This window comes from Loxodonta africana, chromosome 6 (assembly GCF_030014295.1).
Source record: "Loxodonta africana isolate mLoxAfr1 chromosome 6, mLoxAfr1.hap2, whole genome shotgun sequence".
In the NCBI taxonomy this organism is placed as follows: Eukaryota; Metazoa; Chordata; class Mammalia; order Proboscidea; family Elephantidae; genus Loxodonta; species Loxodonta africana.
In genome coordinates, this window is record NC_087347.1 from 85312469 (window position 1) to 85336672 (window position 24204).

General features: G+C 35.2%; 1 protein-coding gene across 1 annotated transcript in view; it reads right to left on the reverse strand.

The window, feature by feature from the left end:
* SLC4A10 (solute carrier family 4 member 10) overlaps positions 1 to 24204 on the reverse strand; it is a 235318-nt gene that overhangs the window by 16531 nt on the left and 194583 nt on the right. Inside the window, exons 16-21 of the mRNA XM_023542892.2 lie at positions 19958 to 20063; positions 11217 to 11378; positions 9418 to 9531; positions 8538 to 8699; positions 1518 to 1769; positions 576 to 644 (exon numbers count right to left, since the gene is read on the reverse strand). Of these exons, the coding sequence (XP_023398660.2) occupies positions 576 to 644; positions 1518 to 1769; positions 8538 to 8699; positions 9418 to 9531; positions 11217 to 11378; positions 19958 to 20063 (865 nt within the window). The remainder of the gene's footprint in view (positions 1 to 575; positions 645 to 1517; positions 1770 to 8537; positions 8700 to 9417; positions 9532 to 11216; positions 11379 to 19957; positions 20064 to 24204) is intronic.

Sequence of the window (24204 nt, forward strand, 5' to 3'; positions counted from 1 at the left end):
GTCAACACTCTCCCCTTCTCAGTGTTGGGTTCTCCATTACCAGCTTTCCTGTCCCCTTCTGCCTTCTCAGCCTTGGCCCTGGGCTGGTGTGCCCATATTACCAGTTACTTCTATTGTCATAATTATCAACTTTTAGGGAATATACCATAATTACTGCTGTTGGATAAGTGGGTTGTTTCCAATATTTTGATAGTATATATTACAATGAACATTTTTGTGCCTAAAGCTTTCTCATTCTCATGGATAAATGTCCATAAACATAATAACAGTATCAAAGATAATTATTTGAATATATTTTTAAGTGTACTGCTATTTCTAACAGGGCAGTAAAAATCCAAGTCTCATATAGCTTTAATATAATTATGGTAAACAAAACCCTACAATTATGAATCCTTGTGGCTAGAGTGCACCCTGTCTCAGCCTTCTTTAACTTTTATAAATCTGACCATTAAATTTAATTGTGGTCTGAAAGCTGCTCCCCTCAGATGATGTCATTTTCTTAGCTGTCACATGACTTAACTTCTATAGACCTTAAGATACACCATCACAGATGTGCCTGTATTACTGTAATTTACCTGGATTCCCTTTAGAGATGAAGCACCCATATAGAGAAACACTCCATATAGCACTGGCATGGGGATAAACTGTAAAAGAACGATTAGAGAAAAGGCACAAATTATTTTCACATATAATGTTATCATGTAATTTTCACTTACCAAAATAAAAACAGAAACCAAAATAATATATTTTAGAGTCAGTAATAAAGCAGAGCCAAAAGACCTGAGTTCAAATCCCAGCTCTAGCACGTTTTAGACATGTAAGCTTAGGTAAATTACTTAAACACTCTGTGTCTTAGCTTCCCAGTCTCTAAAAAGGGATGATAATAGGGTTGTTATGAGTATTAAATAGGTCAAAACTTATTTTAAAGAACACTCAATACATAATAAACAATAAATATTAACTATTACATAACAAAAATAATTACTCTTCAATGTTCTTTAAAATGAGTTCAATTATTTGAAGGGCGAAAAAGTGAGTGTATGTGATAATGTTGTCCATGTAAACTGAACAGGTGACCATGGATATGACTGTTCTCATCTCTGCACCTTTGTCTTACACTATTAACATTAATTCCAGATACGTCTGTCACTGACAAGAAAATAGGAACTTTACTTTGTGTAAGACTGCAGTGAATTCAGATCACAAGTCTGTCAGAAATAATGAATGACTTTTTCCCGCAGTTTGATCACCGATTCAAAATTATGGTAATAATTTATACATATAAATTTTACTTTGTCAGGCCAAATTTTTATATATTTAAAGATGGTAAAATATAGGCCATATCTCCCCTCCTTAGGTTAAAAAGAATTACATAAACATGGTTAAAAAAAAAATCACTTTCATCATGTGCCACACAATTTATTTGTTAATTTATTGCTTAGATTAAAATGAAATTCCTTAAACAATGATAAATATATACCACCTTCTCCCAAGTTCATGAAGGCAAATTTCATTACCTTTAGAATACTGGTCATAAAAACCGATGAACCCATAAGAACAAAAATCATGAGCCCAGTAACCCTTTGCTCCCGAATGCCAAGAAATTTGGGTTGTTCTCCTGGAGCTGAACATTCCGATTCCAGTTTTAGGCTGTTGACATGAGTGATGGAGAGGACAGTGGCAGCCACAAACCATGGCAGGCCCATGATGGAGCACACACCAAGCATGACAGCCACCATTAATAAATCCAGATGGTACCCACAACCTTTCTGTTAAAAAAAGAAAGAAAAGAGGATTCTCAGAGGACCTGAATTTAGTATAGAGACTAATGACACCACTACCATGGAGCAGTAAGGATAGAAAAGAGATACCATCTTGAGTCTTACACAACTGGTTCTAAAATGAAACAAGTTAAAGGCAAAGAGGTAATAGTCTCAAAATATATAATCCACTTAAAAGTTGCAAAGACAGATGTTGCTACTGCAGTTACATTACATTGCTGTTGTTAGGTGCCATCAAGTCAGTTCTGACCCATAACAACCCTGTAGGACAGAGTAGGCCTGCCTCATAGGGTTCAAAGGAACGGGTGGTAGATTTGAATTGCCATCCTTTTGGTTGGTAGCTGAATTTATAGTCCACTTAAAAGTTGCAAAGACAGATGTTGTTATTGAATCATAAAAAAAACCCACTGCCATAGTAACTATTAAACACTTCAATAGGTTTAATGTATTTCTGAGTTAAAGTTGTATTTGTTTTCATTCTATTTCCATTACATAGGTAAAGTCTTCATCAAATAGTTACTTGTCATGGTTTCCTTAAATGGGCAACTTAATTCACAGCTGATTCATTCATTCATGCAAAAAATATTTAATGTTTTAAAAATATGATCCAAACGTAAAGAATGGGAGCCTGAATTACAGGAAGTAGACAAGATAATGTTTTCAGAAGTAATCATTTCCTGTCTAAAGTTAGAAAGCTAGCTTTGAAAAGTACAAATATACACTAAAAACCAAAAAATACCATTTCTCTCTGATTGTGTTGTGTAACAACGAAGCATCCTGACTCAACGCAAATCAAAGAAAATAAAGCACTTCTGGCAATTCCACTAATTAATCAGCACCCTTCCTCTTGCCTTTCATTTAAATGTCTTTAAAAACTTTGTAACCAAATTAGTAGCTGATATGCATGGCACCCAAAGGGAAGTATCCCTTTGTCAGAGAGAGAACTCTGTACCTTTTAACATATTTTTGTAGATTTTTTTTCTCAAATAAAGACAGAACCAGAGCTTTTATTCTCACATTCATCCATGAATCACGGGAAATGGACATATGGGAGGAAAAAGGAGCATAGCAACAGGTGATGCTACACCAGACCCCACTAAAACCAACATGCAGCAAGGCAAGAGGCCAGCCAAGAGGACCATCTGATACCCAGATGCCACTGCTGAAAAAATTCATTTCAGAGCTTGGCAGCAATTTCCTGCATCTGTCAAGTTAACCACATAAAAGACTATAGATTGACATGAAGAACCAGGCTGACAAAGAGGGCAAAAAAGAACATATCAAATGCCATAATCATCAAGGGAATGTGTTGCCAAATGAATGTTGCAAATGCATTCATTTACTCAAGTGATCTGAGATTGTATTGCTGTTTATTAAAAATGATGTCAAAAGAAGCCTGAACTGTCTACAGAAACATGTAGAAAAACCCATAGTTATATTTTAACAGAAACTTTTTTTTCTGTAAGATAATCTTTCTTTTCATTCTTGGATATTGTGCTTAAAAGAAAAACAGATATTTTTAATGTTTTTCAAAGGGATTCACTTAGTCTATACCTACCCTACTTCCCTAGGGAAGAAATAAAAAATGCTGGAGAGAATATGAATGTATATTTATATTTTCATCTACATCTATATATGTTATATACGACACTTGCCATTCTCAAATCTTTTAATTTGCGGCTTTTATCACTCTTGAGACTCCCAAAGGTCATAAGGTACAGTAAGTTTTGCTAGTTTCGAATTCTTTCATTCTGAGTCTGGGGTGTAGAAGTAATTCACTTAGCTAGTGAATTTAGATATTTTCATTTTCTCTTCACTTCCACATCAAGTTGCCATGAATTGGAATCTATGGCAACTAACAAGAACAACAGTAGTACCAGAACTATTAACTGATTTTATTTCAGGGAATGAGTTTCATGCTAATAATTTTTTTTTTTTGTCATTTAATGATTACTACTACAAAAAAAATTATTATCATTTTTTTTACTACATACACAATGAAGCTTTGTTGAGTGCAGCTTTGTTGAGTGCAGATCCTGTTGAGTGCAGCTCAACAAAGCTTCATTGTGTATGTAGTAAAAAAAACGATAATAATTTTTTTTGTAGTAGTAATCATTAAATGACAAAAAAAAAAAAATTATTAGCATGAAACTCATTCCCTGAAATAAAATCAGTTAATAGTTCTGGTACTACTGTTGTTCTTGTTAGTTGCCATAGATTCCAATTCATGGCAACTTGATGTGGAAGTGAAGAGAAAATGAAAATATCTAAAATATAAGTTTAGCAGAAATAACGAAATCGGGGCATTCTGAGATGACTTGGATATATGATGTGGACTTAGATACATGATGTAGAGTCTACCAGATGCTTGGTACAGAAACCAGAAAACATGATTCATCAAACCATTTCAGGGAATGCTCCAAACAAGGCAAAAATGGTTTTCAAGCAAAGAAAAAATAATTAGTAAAAGCTAAAAATGTGGTTAACTTGTGGTCTGGGGATATGTTCCAGAAACATGTATCTCATGGTGAAAATGTGGTTCAAGTTAAAGCGAGGAGACTTTACAAACATTTCAGTGAAGCAATAGGAACAAATGGAACAAACTGTTCCTCTGAGTAAAGAATGTTCTGAGAAGGTAATTTTTTGTTGTTGTTATTGTTGCTGTTAACAGGAAAACTAGCATCAGTAGACCACACTATCCTGAAGATTATAGAAGGCAAGAGTCAGAGGACAAAAACATGTGTTCAGCATAGATAAAATATGTCTTTAGTGGAAGGAACTTGCTTTAAAAACACACATATCTAAGGAGGAAGATGGAGTGTTAAGATTCATAGGGGCCAAGAACAGTGGCATCACTAGAGTTGGTATCACCCAGTGCAGTAACTCATGGTGTCACCCCTCCACGCTAATTACCACAATATTGTAGCTAAAACCCCAGAAAATTTGACAAAATCAGCAACTATAAAAACACCAGCAGCAACAAAAACAATAGCACATGCTTGTCACAGCTGCAGACAAAACCAAGTGATTTGAATCATCATTGTAACTGGGTAATAAAGATGGCTCTGACCAGAGCACCTGAAAAGGTTCAAAAAAGTAAATTAGCATAGAGTTTTAGTCTTGTAGGTATATTGATACACAAGCAGGGCTTATGAAAAACAAATATTTTTACTATAAATAACTACAGGAATATTTTTATAAAAAAAAATAAATTTCTGCCAAAGCACTGCAGAAAAATTTTATAGATGGTCCTTTTGGTGTTACCCCTCTGACAGTGTCACCTAGTGTGATCCACAACCCCTGCACCCTGCTAGATGCCACTGGTCAAGAACAGAAGGATTCTTCCACTTTGCAGCAATATAGTTTACGATTAAGCCAGGAGTCTGTGAGTGGTGCAAACAGTTAACATGCTCGGGTGCTAATGGAAAGGTTAGAGGTTCAAGTACACCCAGAGTGGACCTGGAGATCCACTTGCAGAAAATCAGCCACTGAAAACCCTTTGGAGCACAGTTTACCCTGACACACATGGGCTCGCCATGAGTCAGAGGCAACTTGACAGCAACTGGTGTTTTTGGTTTCTGAGTAAGCCATATTTAATCTATTGTTTACTAAACCCCAGGGAGTTAAGGGGCAAAAATATGAAACTTTTGACTACATAGTGATTTATTTGTATAATAAAAAAAGTTAAATAAGTAGTCTCAAGTTATTTTTTTTTATTGTTGTAAATAACACATTTGCCAGTTCAACTTTTCTTCAGGTATATTTCAAGTTATTTTTAATGACAAAAATATCAAATGGCTTAGTTCTGCATTTAATTCTATAAATATAAGTACTTGAAAGGATCACTTAAAGAATGCTTTATTATATTTTAGTTACACATAAAGGGATAAACATAGTATATTTGTTCATTTGGAGCTCTGGTGACGCAGTGGTTAAGAGCTCAGCTGTTAACCAAAAGGTCAGCTGTTAACCAAAAGGTAGATTTGAACTAATCTACCAGCTGCTCCCTGGAAACCCTATGTGGCATTCTACTCTGTCCTATAGGGTCACTATGAGTCAGAATTGACCTGACAGCGAGTTTGGTTTTTGGTCCATTTGAACAAATTTAGAAATGTGTCCTTTGGAAGGGCTGTGAATTTCAAAGGCCTGCTGTAGGCTCATGAAGAACAAGGAGCAAATGCTATGTGATTTATAAGGTTGAAAGATCTGGAAAGAACACAGAAACAGAATGGCCAAAAATGTAGTGACACTCTCAGCAAATCTTCACTTACTTACAGGTTATAGTACTTTTTTTTTTTTTATTTTGTTATTGTTGTTGGGAATATACACAGCAAAACATATTACCAATTCAACAGTTTCTATATGTGCAATTTAGTGACACTGATTACATTCTTTGATTTGTGAAACCATTCTCATCCTACTTTTCTGAGTTGTTCTTCTCCCATTAACATAAACTCACTGCCCCCTAAGTTTCCTACCTAATCTTTTGAGCTGCTGTTGTCAATTTGATCCTATATATAGATAGTTCTTAAAAAAACAAAATGCTCAAGGCAGACATTTTTTACTAGTTAAGCTAAACTATTGTTTGGTTTTAGGAAGACTTCAGGGGACATTTTTGGTTTAAGGTTTAAAGATTATCTCAGGACAATAGTTTCAGGGGTTAATGCACTCTCCATGGCTCTAGGAAGTCTGGAGTTCACGAGACTTTGAAATTCTGTTCTGCATTTTTCCCCTTTAGATCAGGATTCTTCCCTGGAATCTTAGATCAAAATGCTTAGACATGGTGGCCGGACACCATCCAGTTCTTCTGATCTCATGGCAAAGGAGGCAGTTGTTCATGGAGGCAATTAGCCCACATTTCATATCTTCCTCCTATTCCTGACTCTCTTTCTTCCTCTGTTGCTCCCGGTGAACAGGGACCAATTATTGCGCCTTAGATTGCCACTTGTAAGCTGTCAAGACCCCAGGCACTACACAATGAACTAGGAGGTAGAACAGAAGCACTGAATACATTATTAGGCCAGTTAACTGGGATGTCCCATGAAATCACGACCCTAAACCTCCAAGCCAAGGAACCAAATCCCATGAGGTGTTTGGTTACATATAAGCAGCCTCAGCAGGTACTCTTTTTTTTTTTTGGTGGTAAATATGTCTATCACAGCTTCTGCCAGTTCAACTTTTTACAGGTGTACAACTTACTGACAGCAATTAAAATAGGTCAGCTGTGCAATCCTACCCTTAATCAATGTGATTTTTCCATCACCTTTAACTAGACTCTTTTAATATGATTCCATTAATAATCAGAAAATATAAAAAAAAAAAAATTTTTTTTTCGAGTCAGTTTAACAGATAGCCTTTATACAGACCAATTTTTTCAATAAAATCAGTGGGATTTCTGCCTAATTTACAGGCTAAAAAAATTCCTTTGAACAGTAAACAATGATTATAAGGCTTACTTTCTTCATAAAACAGGAGACATTTTAAAAACATGTATCGAGAGCTAGTTGTTAAACATTTACTAGTATACCACTGACCTAGTTCCTAAGACATCATGAGATGTTATAGTAAAATACACCTTGACTTTATGAGATATTATCATAAAATATATCTTTATTAATTAAAAATGTATTTGGCAAAAGCCACAGTGAATTGAATGAACTTTAAAAAAAAAAGGTTTTGGTCCACTAATTTACTGTCTTGAGAAAAAATGAAGACTGCCCCTAGTTTTAAGATAGACACACACCCAAAATATACACAAAATCCCTTCTTAGTAAGATTTGTTACAAATAATAATGCTTTCTTAAATTTATGTCATTAGTATATTCCATCAGATAATTTAATCAGATTTTTTTTAACCTTCCTAATGCACGTATAAAATCCTGTAAGGTGTGATTTCTATTGCTCTATTCATTTTTTCCTAGAGTTCAAGGGGTATGTGAAGATAGCTGGCAATTCTCCCATGGCACCACAACAAAACAAGATAGTGTATATTCTTTTTCTACAAGGTTTGATCTAGCTTATTCTTAACTATTCAATAATTTTATTGATTTTATTTAACATATCCTTGAAAGTGATAGTGCTCACATTACATATCTCAGACAAATTGCATAGCAGTGAACAACTGATTATTCATAGTTGTAAAATGGCAGGGTCAGAATATAAAATATATCCTTATTTAGTTACCACATTTTGTAAAAAAAAAAAAAAAAAAAAGGCAGTGAAATGTGCAATAAAATTCAGTAAAGATGTCACTTACAAACTCTAACATTTATGGCTGGGCCTCATTGTTACAGGCAATGTAAACTGAAGAATAATTGAAGAAAATGAGAAACATCTTAAGAAGTTATTTGTTCCAATAGTGAAGGCAACTTAACAGGTATACTTAGAATCAAATGAATAGAGGAATCCCAGATCTAAGAAAAGTTTTGAAGAGTGTACGTCATAAGAATATATTGTCATTTCACTAAAATATGTTAAACATGGTAAAGAAAGTTAGAATTTTGGCAATGTTTGTTTACTTTAGGCCCTAAAGGTAAGGTCTCAGCCTTTAGAGTTCAGTTGAGATCTACAAACAAATAATTTTTAAGCTCATTGTAAGAAAGTACCTTGAGTAGACAATAGAAATTATGAACCTGAAAATATTATTTTAATATTTCACTGTATGAATGAATACAGAATACAGGCAAAGTCGAATGAATATGAATTGGTATCAGGTAAATCAGAATGGTTTACATGAAAATAGATGTTAAAATATACCTTTAGTTTATGTTCTTTTCTGTTGATGATGACAGCTGTAATCTGTTGGTCCATAAAAATTAGAATAGTGCACAGCAAAGCTGGAATAATAGCAGCTATTACTGTCCACCATGGATTTGGACCTAACGGTGTCACAAACCAGCCACGATCATCTCTTGTGGGCTGTTAAAAAACAAATGTACGTTAATTATTAGCTGAATTAATGAATACCTAATTAAATTAAATCTTATGGAAACTATAAGAAAGTCCTAATTATAAACTAATATGCTGAGTGGGCTATACTGTATTTCATAATAATAACTAATACAAAGCATTTATAAGGTACCAGGCACCATTCTAAGTCATTTAAATATTTTAAACTCATTTTATCTTTACTATATCCTAAAGAAGGTGATACAGATAAGAAAATGAAGTTGGAAAAGGATAAGTAACAGGCCCAATGTCACATACCTTGTTACTAACATGGTCAGAATTGTATTCTAAACCTATTTATATCTGTATTTCAAGCCCTATCCACCATGTAATTCTGTCCCGTTATAAAATGAATCAACATAATACATTTCCCTTGGTTTCAAAGTGCTTCCTTATCTTTCAGGAACATTGTATACAGATATTCCAACTGGAAAAGCTGACAGAAAAATTTTTCTAGCATTCTCTAGGTTTCTATTTCTTTGATTCTTATTTTTTTTTAATGTTAGTTCAAAATTTTAGTCATGCTGTAGACATTTTATTTACTGCTTTGTTGATCTGTATTCTTTACATTTTCAATAAGATCTCTCTAGGTCTAATCTTCATTTAGATGGTGTCACAGACATTTACAGAAGATTAGACCTAGACAGGTAGGCAGTTGGACGAGTAATAGATGCTATGATAACTTCACCTTGAAGACACTCGGCACTTGCAGTTTGGGAGATGGAATCCCAATGGCATAGTCAATTAAAACCATACACAGAATTGTAAGAAAGACAGCAAAGTCACTCACTATCGATCGAACCTAGAAATAATGAAAACATTTGTCACTCAAAGGAGCTATAAATAGTGATGAATACTCACGAACATAATCTAGAGTCACACTTTATAAACACTTTCTGATGTAATATCATAATATTATTTTTTTATGCATACTGTAATATTACCATTAGCTCTGTCAGAAGCTAAATATATATTTATATATCTATGTCATTAAGACCGATACACACTCAACCTTTCCAGGATTAAGCATTACTAAAGAGTTACAATGGTGATTGTATTGTTTTAAGTATTTGTTTAGAACCTAAGTGTATTATGAACCCAAGACTGTGAAACTTTAGAGCACAGAACAATGTTGCATGGTCAGAACTTGGCTGAATTTTAGGACTCTTTTTCACATATTTATTTATTTTTGTAGCTGGTGTGCAGTTTATTGGCTACAAAACAGACGTCAGCATACCATGTCCATTGCCGGCGAGTCAATTCCAACTCATAGCATCCCTATAGGTCAGAGTAGAAGTGCCCCATAGGGTTTCCAATGAGCCTGCTGGTGGATTCGAACTGCCAACCTTTTGGTTAGCAGCCGTAACTCTTAATCACTACGCCACCAGGGTTTCCAAAACAAATGTACAACAACGAAAATCAGAAGACGGTCACATAGTTAATATGATAAACCCAAAGCACCATAAAATTATTTATGTTAAAGAAACACAAAGTTTTAGTTTATCTGGGATGTAAGTATGGCAGCAGAGAATATGCATAACAGAGTGGGCAAACTTAAAAGTTATTCTAGGTAAGGCAGTTTTTAAAGCCATTTCTCATTTACAATGCTATCTTTGAGCAAATATCCTTACACAATTATCAACAAGATCTGGTTTCTCTTAAGATGCTTTTGTGACACACGCACAAACACACACCAAATGCTCACAATTAGTGTTTCAATTTCTAAAAAAAAAAAAAAAAATTGTATTAATCAAATTAAGCATTCAGCCAAAGACATGAATCTTCCACCTTAGTCAGGGAAGGAGAGGAAAAAAATAAAAGCCCTCTGTGGTGGAAACAACTCCTGAAACATTTTCCCAGAGTGAAATTTTAATTAAAATCTTTAGACTCATCCCTAAAGAGCTGGTTATCATTCTTTTTTTCTTTGCTCCCCACTGAATGCAACTTTATAGGTGTTACTTTGCAGTGCTAAACGTTGAACTGAGCTGCTTTTCTGTTTATTATCCTTTTCAAATATGCAGAGGCAAAAGGGATGGGTTAGGGGAAGGACTGACACTAAAAACGAAGAAGGAGAATAGCATACCAGTGGGTCCTGCAGGGGCTTTCCCAATTAGTGAGTATGAGAGTGGTGTCTATGAGGTATCTGTCAGGCTGGAATACTACCCAGTCGCACTGTCCGCTGGGCAAGAGAGCGGCAGTCAGGAACAGCATGTGCTCTCCGTTTCCAAAACGTAAATGGGAAACTGAGAGTTCACTTTTGGGATTTGTAGTTAAGGGGAAAGCCTGGAGGGTGTGTGTGCTTTACATTTGTTTCCTAAAATGCTTACTCTTCACCTCCCTCACCCCATCCCACCTCAAACCCAAAAACTTTTTAGTGGGTCCTTTTATCACATCAATTGCTCTTTCTTTTGTCGTAAAACACGTATGACTCCATAACCTGCTTTATGTTATTTTACAATCTGACCAGGAAAATTATAGTCTAAGTACCTTTGTTGGAAAATATCGGCTGGTTTTGAACTGCTTCAGAGTGGCTGACATGGTAACTGTGGAAAAGAACAGGATCACTGACCAAAATAGAACATCTGGGACATATGGGTGTTCATGGCCACAGGCTCGTCCAACATACTCTCCGTGGAGTGATTTGCATTCCTGCAACAGGAAGTAAAAGAAATGGGTTATTAAGAAAAAACATGGAACCCATTTCCTTCAGAAAACTAACATCTTAAGATCAACTGCAGTTGAGACAGTGAAGCTTTTCATCTATGTCTCTCATAAATGCTTTAATAGACATGACATTTTTTGTTTTTATTTGGATGGGTAGTCAGAAAAGTAAAAGATATATATTATGTAAAATTTAGACATGAACCACTTTGTAAATTTTTACCATTTTCAAATTCAATTCAAGTATAAGTCTATAAAATAAATTCCTTTACCTTTCAGTGTATATTTAACCTAATATCTCTAAGTTTCTGACACTAGATTTATTGAAAATATGATACACTTGATAGTGAGTGATTACTAGGGCTAGATGCTATGTGAAGCCCTTTAATTCATTATTTCAATTAACTTTCACATTAACCCTATAAAATTGGTTGATGTTACTATTTTTATTTCATGTCTGAGGAAGTAGAGTGTAGAGAGGTTAAGTAATTTGCTATCGTCTCACTGCTGCTGGGGGGAGCAGAGCTGCGGTGGGAATATCAATGCGTATTAAAGAAGAACAATGGTTTTGTAGAATTATCTAGTCTGAAAGCTACAGAAAACTGGGATGCATAATTACAGAAACAAAATTTTGAGTTAAAGACGGGGCTCTTGAATTTAGGTTGAAGAACAAATGAGAAAGTGTTACTACATGAGCAAGGCAACACTCACACTTACTCTGACTTCGCCATGATTTTTTTTTTTTTTTTCTTCTTTTCTGGTACTGTATTTCTAAAAGTCCTTGAAAGACCATACCTAATTACTGCCTTAGCCATAAGGTGGCAGCAAAGTCAAAAAAATTTTCTTTCTCCAAGAAAAACTGAGAGCTTTTTAAACATTAAGTATTTTGAAAGGAAAAAAAAATTTTTTTTTCTTTTAAACTCATTTTAGTTTCTCTTATTTTATTTAGAAAAAATTAGATTCCAAAAGAATTCAATTTTTATTTCAAAAAGGAAAAGAATGGTTTAAATGATTCAGTGACCTCATTAGCCCTTGAGGTTCTCTGGCCCTGAACAGAAATTGAATTGGGCCACGGTATAGAGAGATCTTAGAGGAAAATATGGACAGGTGGATTGATTGTTAAAATAGAGGCCACACAATGAATCCAACCTCAGGCCCCAGACCCCTTGAAGAGCAGAAAATAAATTACTTCAAAAGATTCTATAGTAAATCAAAAATAACCCCATTATCATCAGAAAACAAACAAATAACCAGCAAAATCTACTTGGGTCAGCTATCCTAAGCCCAGAACTCCTGGGAAATAATGTTAGACACCTTACAATTGTCTGAAAGAATTCTGACCCCTTTTTTAATCTAACTGCTGGCTAAAGTGGAATTCCAATTATCCATGCTAAGTTAATACAGAGTACAATAACTCAGCTAATTAAAAAAGAAAAAAAAAACTCAGAAACATTCACCAGGTCTTAACTATAGGTTTAAGTTTCTTTCTCTCAAAACTCTAAAAATAAAGTAGCAAAAATGAGTCCTTTGCATTTTTCAGTTTCTTCTCCTCCCCTGTCCAGAGATGCTACTAGTGCAATTACTCAACAATGTAATAGGTAAACAGAATGGCTAAATACAAAGAAGAGATAAAAGTCTACGATAAACATATTACCTATAGATTTGTGACCATCTTTTTTTCAGTATAAAAGTCTTTTAAATATTCTTTAGGCTTGGCTAGGTCTTGCTCTCAATTCTTAAAAATATAGATGCCATTTAAAGGATCATTTAACTGTCATAACCTATAATAAATTGCCTGTAGCTTGCCTAGTTACTTTAATTCAAAGCAAATAAGAAAATAACATTTTTATTTTTTCTTCCTTTTGAGGGTACAGTATACTAACTTAAAAAGAAAAATGAAAAGTTTTGACTTACTAAATTCTACATTTTCAGGTTTATCCTACTTTATACTGTACTAATTGTATCCTCCAATACACACTCGCTCACATACACACAACAGTAGCAAGTCCTGAGATTTGGAAGTGAAACTAAATCCAAATACTGGCCTCTTATTTTGAGTCTAACATACGGTTTCACTTACAATGGGTACACAAAAATTCTTGTTGACAAGTTGATTTCTACTAAATATTATTCCAACAAGGTCTAAGTTTCAACAATTTTATAAGTTGGCAAAAATTAAGTTTCATAAAAAACTTAAATAACCTTGGCATTAATCTTCTCCTTATATAGAAGCTAAATATGTAATTCAGGCACTGAAATAATTCTTAACCCATTGCTAGTTAATTGCTTGTGAATATTTTAAACATTGCCACATTGCCTAAGAATTCCTTATAATGGCTGATTTTGAGATATTTCTAAAAACATATCTAAAATAGAAACCTAAGTATTCTACCTTACCATAAAAGGTTTGCATTAAGTATTAAATTTGTGAGGTAGCACCACTTTTCAAAGAAATCACTAAATATTACTGTACACTTACTATGCATATAGCAGTTTGGGAGAATCAAAGAGAGCTAAAGTTCTTTGCCCTTGCTGAGTTAACAAGGTAAAAATTATAATTCATGAGATATGAAACAATTCAACAAAACAATACAGGACCTGCCAAATAAATAATACATAAAATACATGTTTTATGACTGTTTTTACACAACTAGTATAATACCCATTAGCACAGTGCTTTATTTAGAAAAATATGTTTGATAATACTGATGATTATACTGAGAAAAAAAACAGCATAACATTAAGATGAAAAATTTTAGTGGTTTTCATTGATATAAAAATTACAAGATTTTTTTATTATGTAACATTTTCTTGGTGATAAAGGCTATTTCTGGTCAAGATTAGCAATTATCCATTGCAAAAACTGCTTTTAACTAATGAAAAATAATATGCAAATTTCTGCCAGAACGTTCACACCTAGTATAGAACTTAAAAAAAAAAAAAAATACAGTGCTAGATTTGCTTTGATTGCAAAATATTATTCACTATACTCTGCTTGACCCCAAAACTTACAGTATCTAAAATTAACTCATGGCTAGCTAGATGAATTTCACTGTGGTCTGTCTCTTAAAAAAAACTCTTAGACGGTCGTTATTCAGGTTTTGCTATACATAGAATAAATATTATTACTCAGCATTAAATTACTCGGAACATATAAAGTACAGAGTATATTAGCATGGTCATATATGACTATATGAAGAAAAACATGGCATCAGGATTGGTTGAAGACTCATTAACAACCTGCAAAATATGCAGATGACACAACATTGCTTGTTGAGAGTAAAGAGGACTTGAAGCACTTACTGATAAAGATCAAAGACTACAGCCTTCAGTATGGATTACACTTCAACATAAAGAAAACAAAAATCCTCACAACTCGACCAATAAACAACATCATGATCAACAGAGAAAATATTGAAGTTGTCAAGGATTTCATTTTACTTGGATCCATAATCAACGCCCATGGAAGCAGCAATCAAGAAATCAACGGACACATTGCATTGGGTAAATCTGCTGCAAAAGACCTCTTTGAGGAGCTGAAAAGCAAAAATGTCACTTTAAGGACTAAAGGTACACCTGACCCAAGACATGGTGTTTTCAATCGCTTCATATGCATGTGAAGGCAGGACAATGAATAAGGAAGACTGAAGAAGAATTGATGCCTTTGGATTATGGTGCTGGAGAAGAATATCTAATATACCACAGACTGCCAGAAGAATGAACAAGTCCATCTTGGAAGAAGTACAGCTAGAATGCTTCTTAGAAGTGAAGATTGTGAGACTTTTCTCACCTACTTTGGGCATGTTATCAGGAGGGACCAGTCCTTGGAGAAGGACAGCATGCTTAGTAAAAGTAGAGGGTCAGCAGAAAAAGAGGAAGACCCTCAACAAAATGGATTGACACAGTGGTTGCCACAATGGTCTCAAGCATAGCACCAATTGTGATGATGGAGCAGGACCAGGCAGTGTTTGGTTCTGTTGTACAAAGGATTGCTATGAGTCAGAATTGACTCAACAGCACCTAACAACAACAACATTAGCATGTTAAATAATTTAGAGTTTGGATTATTTGAGTCTGGAGTGAAGAGGACTTTTAAAGCGAGGGACATAAGCCAGGGGCTCTTTTTATTCATTATTGTTATAATATATATAGCCTAACATTTGCCAATTTAACATTTTACATGTGTATGATTCAGTGGCACCAATCGTATTAATCATGCTGTGCAACCATCACCAATATATGTTACCAGATTTTTCATCACCATAAACAGAAACTCAATGTTTCCTGAACAGTGACTCACCATTTCACTTTCCCTCCCACCTCTGGTATCCACTAATAAACTTTGGTTTCTATACATTGCCTATTCTAGGTTATTTCACTTAAGTGAGATCATATAATATTTATCCTTTTGTGATTGACTTACTTTGTTCAGCATGTTTTCAAGGTTCACCCCTGTTGTAGCATGTATCAGGAGCAAAGGGCTCTTTTGACATAACATCTTTAAAGTTTAGAAAAAGGCAATATAGATGGAGACCCACAACTAAATGGATCTACCATTATGCCATGTTTAACTTTTTAATAACCATAGCATAATTTCTTGTTCAACTCATCATTTCTTCTACTGGTCAATTTAAATGGCTCTCTGAGAGGAAGCAGACTGGAAATATTATTTTTCTAGGGGAAAATAAATGGAACAGAAGAAATGGTAACTATAACAGAAGAAAACAATGAAAGTAAGTGAAGACTCATCCTAGAGAAAATGCTTAAAGTTAAGAATAAAGGTGGTAAAATGTAAGTCAAGACAGAATTTTAAACAGATGGTGTCTCAGTTATCTAGTGCTGCTATAACAGAAAAACCACAAGTGGGTGGCTTTAACAAACAGAAATTTATTTTCTCACAGTTTAGGATGCTAGAAGTCTGAATTCAGGGTGCTGGCTTTAGCAGAAGGCTTTCTCTTTCTTGGCTCTGGAGTAAGGTCCTTGCCTTTTTGAGCTCCTACTCCTGGGCAATCTTTGTGTGGTTTGGCATTTCTCTTCCCACATCTCTGCTTCTTTTGCTTGTTTGCTTAATCTCTTTTACATCTCAAAAGAGATTAACTCAAGATACACTCTAATCCTGCCTCATTAACATAATAAGTATAAAGCTAATCCTTATTGACATAACCTATGCCAATGTTAATCCTGCCTCATTAACACAACAAACGCAACTCATTTCCAAGTGGGATTATAACCACAGGCAGAAGTTAGGATTTACAACACATATTTTGGGGGCACACAATTCAATCTATAGCATTCCACCCTTTGGCCTCCAAAAACTTATGTCCTTGTCACATGTAAAACACATTCACCACATCACCCAAAACTTGTCTTTGAGTCAATTTCGAGTCATAGTGACTCCAGGACAGAGGAGAACTGCCCCATGGGTCTTCCAAGGAGCAGCTGGGTGAATTCAAACTGGTGACCTTTGGGTTAACAGCTGAGCTCTTAACCACTGTGCCACCAGGGCTCTCACCACACCATATCATCCCAAAAGTCTTAAATCAACTCCAAGTCCAAAATCTCATACTCTGAATCATCTAAATCAAATATGGGTGAGACTTTAGACAATTTCATCCTGGGGCAAACTTCTCTTCATCTGTGAACCTGTGAAATCTTGACTACAAGTTATCTGTTTGCAAAGTCCAATGGCAGAATAGGTACAAGGTAGACATTACAAATGGGAGAAACTGGAGGGAAAGAAGGAATAACAGGCATCAAGCAAGTCCAAAACCCAGCAGAACAAATAACATTACCTCTCAAGGCTTGAAAACAATCTTCTCTTCTCTGAGGCCATCTAGGCTATGGCTCTGCCCTCCAGACTCTTGGTGTTGGTCACACCCTCTAGATTCTGGGTGGAACCCCATTGGCCCTGGGCTTCAGCTCTGCCTTCCAGGCCCACTGGGATGGCAACTCTGCTCCCTTGACTTTGGGCGGCCCCATTGTCCTAGTCCATCTGAATAGCAGCCCCACTCCCTTGGTCCTGGTAGGCTCTGTTTTTCTGGCCCTTGGGCATGGCAGTCCCACCCCCTCAGCTTTAAGATGCAGCCCATACCCCTGGCATACCTTAAACGGCAGCCTCACACTCCAGAATTGAGTTGGCAAAGATCGGACTCTCTGAAACCTAGGAGGCTGTGGTCCCACCTTTTGAGATTCAGGAGATTGTGGCCCCACTGTTTGAAACTGAGAAGGCCCTGCTTCCTTTGCTCCTTCTAACAGCTCTGCTGATCTCGAAACTGCTCCAGGGATGGTTCTTTTCTTTTCTTGGAGGACAATAGATATAGCTCCTTTGGCCTGTTTACTGTCTAAAATTCCAAGAGGCAGACAGCTTTGTTTCCTTTGTTCTTTCTCTGTCCCCTTCAGTCTAAGCTGATGGGTTTTCTGCTGTGGTAGTTGGTTAGATCCATCAGTCACAGGCTTAATCTCTTTAACAAAAGGTTGTGTAGCCACATGCTTGGGGAAAATTGTATTACACGTGTTCTTAGTTTATATAGCAGAATTTTCCAAATCTTTAAGCTCTGTTTCCATTTTGCACAGTTTATTTTTAAGTCCATCTCTCTCCTCTTGGATTTTACTATAAGCAACAAGGAGAAACCACACAGTCCCTTTAAGATCTTGGTTAGAAATCTCATCAGCCAGATAGCCTAGTTCATCACTTACAAGTTCTACCTTCCACCAAATATTTGAACATAATTCAATCGAGTTCTTGACCACTGCATAAAAAGCATCACCCTTCCTCCATTGTCCAATCACACATTATTTTCTTTTAAAGTCTCACCAGAAGCACACTTAATGTCCACATTTCTAGCAACATTCTGTTGCTTGTGCTGTGTGTATTCTCTAAGACGATAGAGACTTTCTGTAAAGCTCTCCTCATTTCCTTCTGAGCCCTCATCAGAATCTCCTTTGACGTCCATAATTCTATTAAGAGTCTCTTCAAGGCAATATAGGCTTTTACTATTAGGTACCTTAAAGCTTTTCCAGCCTCTACCCATTATCCAATTCCAAAACCACTCCTACATTTTAGGTGTCTCTACTCGGTAGCAATTTTTTTTAGTTATCTAGCGCTGCTATAACAGAAATACCACAAGTGGATGCCTTTAACAAACAGAAAATTATTTTCTCACGATTTAGGAGGCTGCAAGTCCAAATTCAGGGTGCCAGCTTTAGGGGAAGACTTTCTTTCTCTCGGCTCTGAGTTTCTGCTCCAGAGAGATCGTCATGTGGCTTGGCATCTCTCTTCCCACATCTCTTCTTCTTTTGCTTGCTTGTTCAATCTCTTTGATATCTCAAAAGGGATTGATTCAAGATACACCCTAATCCTGCCTCATTAACATAACAAATACAACCCATTCACAAATGGGATTATAACGAAAGGCAAAGGTTAGGATTTATAGTACATATTTTGAGGGGCCACAAGTCAATCTATACCAGAGGACAAATAATTTGATTTTGATTCTGAAAGAAAACAAATTTAATGGGAAAACTGAGAAAATAGACAATAGGTCAAATGCTATCACAAGAATCATATTTAGAGTTTTATAATATCTGTATGATCCATGTTCCACTAGCTGGTCTACTTACTAAAATATAAAATTTTCGTATTTGATAAAATAAACTAGAATTCATGTAATCTTGTGTTGATGGTTGCACTGGAATTTAAGTTTATACAGACAGGTAAAGTGCCAGAAGCTTTGGATTATAGTATTTGTAACTGGGACGAGAAAAAAATAAATGAAGAATATTTCCATTTTAATATTTGTTAACAGGAGGACACATTTAGATTTTCAAATTAAATATTTGATTGAACAGAAGAAAATGATGCTAATACAGAGGTACACAAACATTATAATAGATTAAGAAAAATTGAGAAGCGTGTCCACGGGAAAAATAAAAATCACAAAGTAAAGAAAAGCCAAAAGAAATTAAATAAAGGCATAGGATTTAACTGTGATAAATAGAAAATATATTTCCATCCCCCTTCTTGAGTGGAAGATAAGAAAAAAAAATGGAAGTAAGAAAGCCCTTGCTGAGAGAGCTGCCAGAATTTTGTTAAGAAAAATGACTTCTGCTCCTTCCAAAGGCTTTATTATTTACACTAAAATATTAACAAACATCCCCTCCCCCTCAGCATATTCTGAACAGCTGGAACATTATTACAGAGCAAAGTAAAAGTGTTACGAGTTCGTTACACGGAAGGCAGATTTAATTCTGCCATATGGTTTCATTTAGGTCAACACCACTCTTATTTAATGTACTTTCTGTTCATCTCAGTTCTATTATTCTGTGTATGTATGCTTTTGGAGTAAAACAGGCCTACTGACTATTAGAAAAACTTGAACTTAATAATGAAAGGAAACGTCAGCTTCTGGATGAACGTCTGATACTGCTCAAATTAAAATTAAAGCAAAACTCTCACTTTTATAATAATATGCATTCAAAAAATTCATCTTAGTGGCAATAATGCAAAATGTCAACAAAAGCCCTTAATAAGACTCAAGACATGACTAATCTTTCAATGTTTCACTTACCGACACAGTTAAATTCTCCCAAATTATTTCAGAGGCAGATATATTGGAGTCCCTCCACGCCTTCAATGTATCATTGCTGGGATTATGGGGTTCTACACAGTTACACCTGAAAACGCAAAATAGTGCCTTTTGTGAAATAAGTAGCTTTCTGTTACTGTACCTAAAACAAATGAGTAATGGGTCCTTCTTTCCCAGGCAGAGCTTTTTTCCATCTGAGGGACAAGTAGTTAGGTCATCCTAAACTACTCCAGCACAGGCTATTTCCATAAAGCAGGATAGACATACTGCTAGGATTCTAGACCACACTACATTGTTTACTAGAATGAGGTCATTCCCTACCAGTCTCAGTCACAGAAATTATTTAAAAGTAGTACACAGGTCTTTTGGAACCTTTCAAAACTTGAACATCTTATAGACTTTACAACTACCATTTGCCCCTAAATTATAAGTGGAAAAATTATAAATATCCAAATATATTAGTATAATTTACCTAATTAATATTGTACGACCATATCAATTATTTAATCTGAAAGAGTTAACTCATTCTAAAGAGAATTTATAACCTTTTTTTTATATAATTCAAAATTAAAGCTAGGTTAAAAGGAGAATCCTAGCCATCTCAAGATATACTATGTGCTGAGTGATAGTCCTATTAAAAATAAAAAATCAATATACCGTGCAAATCCAAGCTGACTGCTGGATGTGGGCAGGAACAGATAGAAGAAAGAGTTGGACATAGCGGCATTATTATGCTATAGAAAACATGGTCTGTGATCTCACATTATTATAACTTCATAATTCAGTGACGAGAAGATGACATAAACAAAGATAACCAACAAATTAATGCCTTAGAAGTTAGTTTCAATTTATGAATGATTTCCTTTCCAAAAGCCCATTTGTAAACCTTCTATTTGCCATTCAGAAAGTATTTTTTTTACAAAAGCACTTTAAAAATGGTGGTGGGGCTCCTGGACTAACCCACATACGCTGCATAACTTGAAAGTTAGACTAACTTTAGTTAGTGATATTATTAGAACTGTAGAATCTAACTGCCTTTTCTAACATTATTTCTATAGGAAAATACCTTACAGTTTATACTGGATAAATACCTCTGCCTAAGCAACAGTCTCTCTACTCTTTTCTACATCAAGAATTTAATCTATTTCTCTTTCCCACCACTCATTCCTTTTTCAAAGAGTTAAAAAAAATGTCTACTATTGCAAGAAACTCTCCTAGACTTGAGCAGTAAGGACAGGCATGGTTCCCACTCACACTAAAGTAGGTAAGAAGATTCACCCTCTGGGCTCACTTAGGGCTGGACCTCTACGAGAGTAGAGGGTTCCAACGGGAAAGTTGGTGGCAAGGGTTCTAAGGGAATGTGACATGCAAGCAGTGGCTCTTATGGGCAGATTCAGTGATCTCCATTGTAGCAGAAGGAGGAGCTCCAGCAAAGGGAAAACAAAGACATCAGAGATGCAGCGGTAGACATTCACTAATACAGGTTGCTCAAAGCTATGGGTTGATTGTACATGGTCATAGAACACAGGCTTTGCGTCAGACAACTCTGTTTTGTACAGGCTGTGTGACCATGAACAAATTATTTAACCATTCTAAATCTTGGTTTCCTCATACGTAAAATGGGGATAAAAGTGTTTACCAATAAAGCAATTGTGAAGCATAAATAATATAATGTATATTATGTAAATAGAGCCCAGGTGGTGCAGCGGTTAAGCACTCAGCTGCTAACTGAAAGGTTGGTAGTTCGCACCCACCAGCCGCTTTGTGGGAAAAAGATGTGGCAGTTTGTTTCCGTAAAGATTACAGCCGTGGAAACTCTATGGATCAACTCTACTTGTCCCATTGGGTTGCTATGAGTCAGAATGAACTCAATGGCAATGGATTTGTTTGGTTTATATATGTAAAGTACAAGATACATAATTCAATATGTATGAATATAATTATATATGAGTTTATCATACTTAAGGTAAAGAAAAATAAAAAATGTTCATACTTCACAGATTTCAGAAAGTTATTGTGTTTTTTTTTGCATGCATCCTTAATTAGGAAGCAACTTGATAAGTAGAAAGGAAGGTATGCGACAAAGGAAAGAATGGTTCCAACCTACGGAAGAAGTAAAAGAATGATTGTGAGGACAACTGTATGGCAGAGCTCAAGAATGGATCAGAAACAGTATAGTCTCCATGAGAGAGATCGCCAGGAAAAAAGAAAGAGTCAGTAGAAGGGTATGATTAAAGGTTAGTAAAAGCTTGAGGGCATTCCAACATAGAAGACAAACGGGAAAAGGTACTCATCAATTCCAGGGAGAATAAATATCTACATAAGGAAGGCATGACCCAAAAAAGAAAGAAAACTAAAACATGGCATGATTTGGAGCAGTCCATGAACTGTTCAGAAGAATTCATTTGAACATGATGTTAAGAAGGTTGTGTTTGTTTATTATGTTTGAATTATCTTCTTAGCTGTTGCTCTAAAGTTTACTATGTACATGTTAACATCAGAATCTACTTTAGATTCACACTAACTTAATTCCAGTGAGATATAAAAAATGTTATACCTATACGGGTATCCTCTGCTTTTTGGAAATACGCTTTGTGCCGCTTCACTTTTACAAAAGACCTACATTTGTACCTGTTTTTGACAACCAAAAGAAATCTGAAGAGGATTTTCACTTTTATGAAAAAAGGTGAAAAACAGAAATAGCTTTCAGCGTTTGTTTTGCAGAGAACCATTAAAGAGGCAGTGCACACCCCAAGCAGCAAAAGTGGAGTTGCCAAGCTCCTTCCCTGGGAACTAAGCATCTCAGCTTTTACTATATGTTAGTATTATTTTAGGTTTTATATGTTATTTGGTCGGTTACATTTTGCATTTGGGAACATTCAAAAATTTTTCCCATATAAATTAATGGTAATTGCTCCTTTGCTGTATGCCATTTCAGCTTAGGAAATGTTTCATAGGAATGCTCCATTTTCAGATAATGGGGGAAACCTTTAGAGCTATTCACTCTTCCCCCTTTTGGTGCTATTATAGTAATATATGTTACAACTATATATGTTACAAACCCAACAATATATTGCTATAATTATTACTTTATATAATTTTATATCTCTTAAAAAAGCTGAGAAAAAAGGAGACCAAGACTTATAATTACACAATTACTTTTACTGGTGCTTTTTGTTTTTTTATGTGCATTCGATTACTGTCTGAGGGAATTTTGCCTGAAGAACTTCCTTTAATTTTTCTTGTATAGTATGTCTGCTACCAACAAATTCTCTCAGTTTTTCATAGTCTGGGGATGTTATTTTACCTTCTTTTTGTTGTTGTTGTAAAAAATACAGTTAACATAATATTTTCCAGTTCAATTTTTGTTGTACAATTAAGTGAAACCAATTACATAGTTCATGTTGTGCAATTATCACCAATATCTTTTGCCATATTTTCCAGCCCAATAACCAAAAACTTAATGCTAGCTAGAAAGGTAGTTTTGCTGGATATAAAATTCTTTTTCATACAACTGCCTTCTGGCTCCATTGTTTCTAATGAGAAGTCAGCTGTTAATCTTTTGGGGGCTTGCTTTTACATTATGAGTCATTTTTCTCATGCTGCTTTCAGGTTTTCTCTTTCAACATTTTTACCATGATGTGTCTGTGTACATGTATCTCTTTGTATTTATCTGACATGGCATTTGTTAAGTTTCTGGGATGTGTAGATTAATGTTTTTCATCAAATTTGGGTTTTTTTCAGCCATTATTTCTTTGCATATTTTTTGTGCTCCTTTGCCTCCCTCCTCTCCACCTGAAACCCTGATTGAGCATATGTTTGTATGCTTAATGGTGTCCCATGTTTCTATAGACTATTCATTTTTCTTCATTTTTTTTTTCCTCTGTTCTTTGGGTTGCATGATCTCTATTGATCTATCTTTAAGTTTGTTGATTCTCTCTTCTGCAAGTCCAAATCTACTGTTGACCCACTCTAGTGAATTGTTCCCTTCAGTTATTGTACTTTTCAAATCCAACATTTTCATTTGGTTCTTTTTATAATTTTTTATCTCTTTATTGATATCTCTATTTGATGACACATTGTCCACGAAACCAACCTTTACTTTTTTTTTTAATACTGATCTCTTTTAGTTCTTCCAACGTATTTATAATAACTGCTTTGAACATGAAATTTCTGCTAAATCTGACATCTGAGCCCTCACATGGGTGGTTTACGTTGTCTTTTTTCCT